The 9328-nt window shown below is 31.6% G+C and overlaps 3 protein-coding genes across 3 annotated transcripts in view; 2 read left to right on the forward strand and 1 right to left on the reverse strand.

Annotated features, from left to right (window-relative positions):
• The window catches only part of HELRODRAFT_169212 (hypothetical protein), a gene marked incomplete at both ends in the record, with an annotated part of 3388 nt that extends 2344 nt beyond the window's left edge, over window positions 1–1044 (forward strand). Inside the window, one exon of the mRNA XM_009015069.1 lies at window positions 874–1044. Within this exon, the coding sequence (XP_009013317.1) occupies window positions 874–1044 (171 nt within the window). The remainder of the gene's footprint in view (window positions 1–873) is intronic.
• Window positions 1045–2567: 1523 nt separating this feature from the next.
• On the reverse strand, window positions 2568–3153 carry HELRODRAFT_169213 (hypothetical protein; the record flags this gene model as incomplete). Its single annotated transcript, XM_009015070.1, has 2 exons — window positions 2568–2908; window positions 3018–3153. The coding sequence occupies 2 exons, from the start codon at window positions 3151–3153 to the stop codon at window positions 2568–2570; spliced, it is 477 nt and encodes a 158-aa protein (XP_009013318.1).
• A 1916-nt stretch (window positions 3154–5069) lies between these two features.
• HELRODRAFT_169214 (hypothetical protein) overlaps window positions 5070–9328 on the forward strand; it is a gene marked incomplete at both ends in the record, with an annotated part of 9267 nt that continues 5008 nt past the window's right edge. The window contains 7 exons of the mRNA XM_009015071.1: window positions 5070–5208; window positions 5997–6319; window positions 6384–6650; window positions 6724–7000; window positions 7077–7180; window positions 7335–7447; window positions 8561–8744. Coding sequence (XP_009013319.1) covers window positions 5070–5208; window positions 5997–6319; window positions 6384–6650; window positions 6724–7000; window positions 7077–7180; window positions 7335–7447; window positions 8561–8744 — 1407 coding nt within the window. The remainder of the gene's footprint in view (window positions 5209–5996; window positions 6320–6383; window positions 6651–6723; window positions 7001–7076; window positions 7181–7334; window positions 7448–8560; window positions 8745–9328) is intronic.

Genomic DNA, 9328 nt, shown 5'->3' on the forward strand with positions numbered 1-9328 from the left:
TTTTGAGAATGTGCACAAAACGGGAGATAGTTTTGTTATATATGGTATTTTTATAAATAAAATTGTCTATCAAAAAATGAAAATATATTTCAGATGCATACATAAATAAATTTTTGGCGATTTTTTTACTTTCTCCTTATCGATGGTATCTTAATATATATTATATAGCGATTTTATGATGAAGTTTTTTTTATTGTTTTATGCAATTTTTAATCTGAATAAAGTTAAAATGTTATAAATAACAAATAAAAAACAATAATAAATCTTTTTTCATTTCATTAAACCTTTAAATATTCATTATTTAATCGGTTTTTTCATAATCCGCCTTTTACATATGCTTAATCGTCGCTGAGTTAAAACCGTCGCGAACATTACCTTCGTCGAGAAACCTTTGTTAGTGAAAACAATGCAAAACATGTACAAATTAAATTTATGGTTAAAAATATAAATGTATATAAAAAGTTAGTAAAATAGTAAAATAGTATTAAATTAAATATTAAAACAAATAAATTAATACTGAAGTTTAGTTCGGTGAAAATTTGTTAAAATCGGATGATATAAATAAAACGTAAATAAGTTAGTTGAATGTGAAAAGAAGACATGTGTGGAAAGAATATGGAAAATTGTCAAAATTAATTATTAAGTTTATAATGATATAAAGAAATTTTAATAAACGAATCCGTAAATGAAACAACTAAATTAGATTAAATTGGAATATAGACTATTTATGAAAAATATAATGGAATAAGATAAAATAAATGAAATAAAATGAAAAAATAAAATGAAATAAAATAAAATAAAAATAAAACAAGTAATTGTAATGTATCACAGCTAATATGGATGTTAAGATGCACTGTCGAATAACGAAACCAGCGATACGGAAACATTAATCTTATGACGAGTGGTAACATGTTCACCATTAAACAGTATCGCTTCTTTTGGCATTGGCTCGTATTCGAAGTGGCGCAACATTGGTGGTTCCAGGATATTGGTATGAACGCAAGGTTGTGGACTATCATGTCTATACTGGGAGTAAAGATGTAGGCTATGATCAAATGTGTTAAATTGTTTATTCATAGCGGGTTTATTCTTGTAGATGTATAAAGCTTCTTTAATTTTGAGGCGAACTGGGTGCGATTCACGTTCAAGTATTTTCGTGTTAACATCAAGTAATGCTCTGGTTAGTGGCAAACCGTGAGATTTGAGCATATGATCTTTAATGGCACCGTTCTGTACGTGCATCGTAAGCCTTCTGGCCAGAGTAGTACGCGTATGCCCAACATAATTTTCCACAACACTGTGTGGCATAGGACAATTGAAGCTGTACACCACGCTACTCTGTTCCAGAATACTTGTAGAATGTCTATCACTATTTTTTATTATTAAGTTAGAAGTCCGGTTAGTTTTATAATATATAATGAGTTTAAGTTTATGTTCACCATTACACATGGAGATATTAGATTTTATAATATTTTTAAGTTGAAATTCGTCTATTTTGTAGTTGTCATGCATTTGATTAAGGTAAACGATCGGTATTATTGTTTTTATTGAAGCCGATGGTAGCAAAGGAACAGATGTTGAGTCACTGATTTTATTCAAGTATTTGCGAATAATGGTATCTATTAACTTGTTCGGGTAATTATTGTTTATTAAGAATTGTTTGATTCTAACTAATTCACTATGAAAAATAGTATTATTGGATGAAATTTTATATGCCCTGTGCACAAAATTATAAACTACGTTATATTTATATTTTTCAGGGCAATCTGAGTTGTAATTAAGCACCTGACCTGAGTTGGTTGGCTTAACATAGACCTTTGAAATTAATTGTTTCTCGTGATGCATGATAAGACAATCCAAAAACGCAATTTCATTTTCTTTGCTGAACTCGATAGTAAATTTTAGATGGGAATTATTTTGAAAGACATTCCGCAAACAGTACACATCAGAAACCGTTTTGCAAATAACGAATATATCATCAACATATCGTGCATATATCAACGGCTTGTTATCTGGGTCTTTAAATATGCGAGTTTCAAGATCCGACATATAAAACTCAGCAAAAACATCATATACACATACATTTAATATGCATTCTAATTTTATAAAAATATTTCATGCTATTCTTATTTTCATAGGCTCTGAAGATGGACTTCCCGAAACAGCGCTGTTAGCCTTACCATGTCTATTGTTTTAAATAAATACGAGTTTAATAAATTCAGACTTGTTGAGTGTTCATTAAAGAAAGTCATTAATGCAGAATGGGCATATATCTTCAATAATGTTTATATATATATATATATATACATATATATATATATATATTATTTAATGCATTTATATAGCGCCTATTAAATGAAATCTCACAGGCACTCCCAAAATCCAGTAACAATAAATTAAAGAAATGATTGTCAAAAGTCAACAGTTTATCCACAATGTACATTAAACGAATATACAATGTATAGTTGCATAATATAAAAAAAGCGGGTAAATGAAAAAAAAAATTAAGTCAAATTAACAAATCATAAATTTAAAGTTTGCAAATAAAACATGACACTAGTTCCATATCATCGTTTCACATCAGAACATGTCCTGACATTGACATCGGCATTTCTGGTGCTGCCACTTTTGCTGTTGTTATTGAAAACCCAATTCCTAACCTGAACATAATTAGGCCAAGAACTTGATCTTTCAACTATTTCCGCATACTTCTCATCTACACACAACCGGAATGACGTAGAAGGGTGGGTTTCATCAAGTTTTATTTTGTCATCTCTCCTCTTGAATACAGGGTAGCAAGACAAAACTTTAACATCAATTGACTCAAGGTGGTCAACAACATTGGATGCACAAGTCTTTGAAACATTACCAATGTGATAAAATTTTTTCCGATATAAAACTTTACTAGCTGATATTTTATATTGCGTATGAGGTTCAACAGTGGTCTTTGATATTGCATGACAACATGGACTTGCATTAGTTGATAGTAAAATGTTTCTTCTTTTCTTGCGTCTGACTTATAAAATTTCCATCATCATTGTTATCTTCTTCAGCAATGTCAGACAAATTTTTAGCGACTGATGTCTCAGCATCTGAATCTCCATCGGCGCATACATCACTGCACACGATACTGTTCACCTTTTTTTTGGACATCACTCAGTATATTGCCATACTCTTCAAGAAATTCCAGAACGGCCGGACTATTTTGAATAACACTTTTTTGCAATTTCACCTATTCAGTTGACAATTTCTCGAATCTATTGTCACAATTAGTAACTTTCCACAAGTCATCAGCGAAAAAACAGGGAAATTTGTCTTCAACTTTAGCTTCAAAAATTAACCGACATATACTAAGAAATTCGTCCCACATTTTATTCATGTCAACGTCTTCGGAAAACTCGGGCAGGCTGAGCGATAATGGGCTGGCTTCATGATGCAAAAACTTTGCACTTTTTTACATCGTCAACTTCAAAAAATTCGCAAAGAGAAGTTTTCATTTCCTTTTCGAACATACCAAATATAACACAATAATGTATCAATTACGTATTTTTTATCGCTTTTAACCTCGACAATTATTCCTTCCGCCATTTTCCAAAGATTCAAAATATACGCAATATATATATATATATATATACATATATATATATACATATACATATATATATATATATATACATATATATCTTTCATAATATTGTTATTTCCTCCTAAGTAAAAACTGGAAAATAGGACGCCAAGTGGGGAACCCATAGCGACACCATCCATTTGCTTGTAAAGTTTGCCTGTGGGGCTGTGGAATGGTGCTTCGGTAGTGCAAATTTGAAGAAGGGACTTCAGTTGTGCTTTCGGTATGCTCAATGGAACATTATCTGAGTGGTAAACGGTGTTGATAATTAAGTCAATTGTATCATGTCCTAAGTAAAAACTGGCAAATAGGACGCCAATGGGGAACCCATAGCGACACCATCGATTTGCTTGTATATATATATATATATATATATATATATATATATATATATATATTGTTAAATTTATTTGCCCATTTTGCATTTATCAACTTTTTTATTATGGACTCAACACAGCGTAGTTTTTGACATTCATATTTATTGTGAAATTGTGACATATTCGAAGCTGACAACGTTGTTTCGGCTAAGTAGCCATCATCAGAGCCTAAAACTAATGAAATATAAGAAATTTAATTAAAATAAATGAGAATTAAACGAATTATGAAAATTATTTAGCGGACATGATAGATAAGATATTAAAAATAAAATTGGAATTGAAAGTGAAGTTAAAATGGTACCTTGCGAAGGATGTAACCTAAAAGATAAATTTCATACTAAAACATGAAATTAAATAAAAGTTACTAATTAATAAAAGGTAAAATAAATGAAAATAAAACTGGAAAGTTGGAAGAATAGGAAATAAACAATACGTGTGTGATGAATGGTCTACAGACGTTTGGTCCCGAGATGATTGGTCCATTATAAAATAGACGATTGATCCCGTTTTTTAAGACGATTGGTCCTAAAATCAAAGACGATTGGTCCAAAAATTTTTTTTCAACAATTTTTTCAATAATCCAAAAAATTTTTAAATTTAATTTTTAAATTTATTAAAACTTTATAATTTATTTTACTTGTCTATGTAATTTATTTTATTTATTTGAACAAAGCACGGGCTATTGCCCGTTACCGAATTTACAGGAAAAAAAAATACATAGTATTATACATGCATACCACGATACATTCGTACAATTGCTTCACAAGTATAACCACGAAGATAATGCATTATACCATGGCAGATTGAAAATAATTTCCAAAAACAATAAATTAATACTAAATAACTAAACAAACAAAGTCGTTAAACAAAGCTAATAGTTTCCGTTTCCTATTTGTTCGTTACGGTCTTAAATTTTTATATTTACTTTTTAAGTTTATTAAAACTTTATAATTTATTATTTATGTCTATGTAATAACTACACAAAAACGTAGTTAATAGTTTCCAGTTCCTATTTGTTCATTACGGTTTATTTGATCTATTTTTTTTACTTTTGATTTTCTGCAAAAATGTCCGATTTATGTATAGTGTGCGACAGAACAGTCACTGCAAAACAACATGCACTAACATGCGATGTTTGTACAAGATGGTGTCATCGAAAATGTGGTACAGGCTACACTACTTACCAATATAGTAAGGCAAGACAAAGTAAGTTATTTAAAATTTAAATGTTTCATATTTTTAATTTATGATCTTTCCTTAATTTTTATTATATAATTAATAATAAAGCAAATAATTTAAACTGTTACATAATGCGGTAAGGTAGGGCAGACCGTAAGGGCGTAAGGATAGGAGATAGTGTATAATAAGATAGCGATATAAGAGATAGCAAATGTAAACAATCGATATAGGTCAAAAACTCAATTATTTGTTATTATAAAATAAAAGAACCAAAATAGTGAATTAGACTGATATAATTATAATATTTTACTTGTTTAATCTTTTCATGAGTCTTGTAAATTTAGAAATAACGATTTCTAATTTAATTTCAAATTTTTTTAATAGATGGGAGGGATTTACCACACATTTGTAAGAAATGTGTCGAAGTAGTAAAAAACCTTGGCCATCGACAATTAATTTCATTGTCATCACCCGCAAAAGCAACGTTGAACTCTACCGAGAGGAATAATAGCTGCATATCAAATAATGAAACACAACATAATTGGATGGAAATCATAACTCCTAGGTTGAGAACAGAAAATAACAGGTTGATAACAGGTTGATAACAGAAAATCCATCAATTTTTCAGGAACAAGCAATCGCACCATTACCCATAACAGAAAATCCATCAATCTTTCATGAACAAACAATTGCACCATTACCCATAACAGAAAATCCATCAATTTTTCATGAACAAGCAATCGCACCATTACCCATAACAGAAAATCCATCAATCTTTCATGAACAAACAATTGCACCATTACCCATAACAACAGAAAATGTGCAAATTCCACCTAGGATTACATTTGAAATTGTTAAACAGGCAACTAAAAGAGGGGGAGATCATTTAGTTTCCAGTGATGGGCACAATTTGACTGTTAAAAGCAAAACAAAGAAAGGAAAGACCACTTGGGTATGCGCTAAGAAAACTAATGGTTGTAAAGCTATAGTTATTCAACAAGACAATAACTTTACCATTAAAAATGAACACACCTGTCATGCAATAGCTGGGGCTACTGGCCTTGCTAAAATTCGTGCAAAGTCTTACCAGGCTGCTATGGAGCAACCTTTCACATCAGCACTAGATATTGTTACTAAGGTTAATTTATCTGTTACAGTTTAATAATAAAAAAGCCTAAATTTAATTTATATAAATTAAACAGGCTACTAGAGAGATTGTTTCGGCTGGAGAACCTTTTCATCTTATCAACCCACAGCATTTAGCTCGAAACGCTAATAGGTTCAGAGAATTAAAACGTCCAAGGCATCCAGAGACATTGTTTTTTGAATTAGATAATTCATTAATTCCACAGAACTTTTTATGTGCAGATTTAAAGAGGGATAATCAAAGACATCTCTTATTTGCAACAGAAGACCAATTAAACTCATTACGTCAAGCCGAAAATTGGTTTATGGATGGAACATTCAGCGTAAGTTTTCAATATTATTTGATATTTATTGAAATGTATTCACAATAAATTATTTATTTGTTTTTGTTTTTAGGTTGTAAAAAAACCTTTTTTCCAACTCTATACTATACATGTTTTCATAAAACATAATGATAAATATGTACAAATCCCTACATTATTTTGCTTAATGAGCGGAAAAGCAACAAAAGATTATGAATGTATATTCGAATGGATTGTTGGAACAGGAAACTTGAACGTGAAATCAGTCACATGTGAGGAATATAGTTTTGTTATATTTAAAAACAGTTTAAATATTTTAACTATCGAATGGATTGTTGGAACAGGAAACTTGAACGTGAAATCAGTCACATGTGAGGAATATAGTTTTGTTATATTTAAAAACAGTTTAAATATTTTAACACACATGGATTCACTTAATTTATTAAGGCGATTTTGAGCAAGCTGTCTGGATTGCTGCAACAAACATCTTGCAAGTATCGATTCATGGATGCCTGTTTCACTGGACGCAAGCTGTTTTCAGAAAAATAAAGGTAAATTTTGAGTAATTATAACTAGCAATTTAATTTTTTCCATTTCAACTATCAATTATTAGAACACAATATATCAACGTTTACAATTTAATTTTTTCCATTTCAACTATCAATTATTAGAACACAATATATCAACGTTTACAATTTTAAATAGGAACTAGGCTTACAAAAAGACTACAATGAAAAAAAAGAAGAACACTCTAAATGCAAGTTATTATTGGCATTGCCGTTTTTGCCATCCGAATGGATACCTAGGATGTTTGAACAGTTAGCAGTTAATGAGGGAAATGAGAAATTGAAAGAATTGTATCAATACATTCAAAAAACGTGGATGGATGAGAAATTGTTTACGCCTAAAACGTGGTCGGTCTCCAAAAGGAAATATAGAACAAATAACAATAAATAATTTAAGGAGTTATATTAAAAGCAAAATGTTACCTTGTAATGCAGATGAAATTGAATAATTAGTGAAATAAGTTATAGTTTAATATTAAAATAAATAAATAGATGCATATTTACGTGAAACAACTAGAGTAATTTAAAATAATACGGCGGTAAGTAAGCAAAAAAAAGGCAAAAATATTCAATGAAATCTGCATGGCTGAAAACCTCGTTCCAAAATATTGTCAGAATTATGAAATAATACTGACTAAAAATACTGCAAAATTTTCAACGCGAAATTTATTCACTCGATAGGGGGCATGGTGCAAGTTAATTTACTCGATAGGTGACGACGATTTTTTTTTGTTTTGCAATTTAGATGATGTCATAAATTATTACAAATTATTTTAAAATTTAATTAGTAGTTTTTTTTTATTAATTGGACATACCTTGGAAATTTTTATGTTTTTAAAACACCCGAAACAAAATCTAATTTTGCTTTGATAAGGAAGGGTGTGAAAAGACTGAAGGACGGGGTTGACTAGTGAGGCAGCTTCGAATAATCAGTGCCTATTCTGGTCCCTAAGAGACTTAATACGTGATTCTATGCTCATTGGCATAGTTTCAGAAACGTCTTAAGTTCTCAAAAAGAGTCAGCCTTGGGTTCACCAGTTAGGCAGCTTCGAGTAATCAGTGCCTATTCTGGTATCTAAGAGACTTAATGCGTGATTCTATGCTCATTGTCATAGTTTCAGAAACGTCTTAAGTTCTCAAAAGTGGATTTGGTACGAGACTCTATGCTCATTGGCATAGTTTCGCACGCGTACTAAAGTCACACAATTTGTTTCCAGTGTTGTTCTGACTCTTGTTGTTTTGTGTTGGTCGTGCAAAAGCCGATCAGACTCGACGGCCCAGTGAAAAGTACTAAAGTCACACAATTTGTTTCCAGTGTTGTTCTGACTCTTGTTGTTTTGTGTTGGTCGTGCGAAAGCCGATCAGACTCGACGGCCCAGTGAAAACAGGCCCGGGTTATGCGAAAGCCGACCGACTGACAGACAGGCCCAGTGAAAACAGGCCCTTGGTCGTGCGAAAGCCGATCAGACTCGACGGCCCAGTGGAAACAGGCCAGGGTTGTGCGAAAGCCGACCGACTGACAGACAGGCCCAGTGAAAACAGGCCTTGGGTTCTGTGAAAGCCAATCCGCCTCGTTGTTTTGTTTCTTGTGCTATTTGTCGACCTAGGGTTCTTTGCTGGATTCTATACTCATTGGTATAGTTTCACACGCAGCTTGCAATTTCCATAGGCTCCGATTTTTGTAATTTTTCCACATTCATTTCATTTATTTCTTGGAGTTGTATCGACATCACTATCGGTTACACACGTCGAGGTTGTACGATTAAACGCCAAGAAACATATCCCAAGTCGAAGACCCAACAAGAAGTTCTAATTCCTGTATTCCAGTTTGTTCATTGACATTTACATTATTATAGAGTTCATTAGTTCAATTCCTTTTTATTTACTTCCGTCGATTAATAAAATTGTTATCGAATATTTTTCTTTACGCGTTCGTGTGTTACTCAGTAAAATCATATAATTCGAAAAAGCCCAGTGCCACACAGGACTGGTCGAACTCACGTTAAAAATACACACAAAAATTATTGTCGGACCATAAAAAAATTCCCTGAGAAAGATAGAGGAGGAGATTATCTCACACCACCAGTTGTTTTAATTGCTTTCATTTATAAATTTTCCGACAATTAGCGCCCA

The sequence above is a fragment of the Helobdella robusta genome (genome assembly GCF_000326865.2).
Source record: "Helobdella robusta unplaced genomic scaffold HELROscaffold_15, whole genome shotgun sequence".
Classification (NCBI taxonomy): Eukaryota; Metazoa; Annelida; class Clitellata; order Rhynchobdellida; family Glossiphoniidae; genus Helobdella; species Helobdella robusta.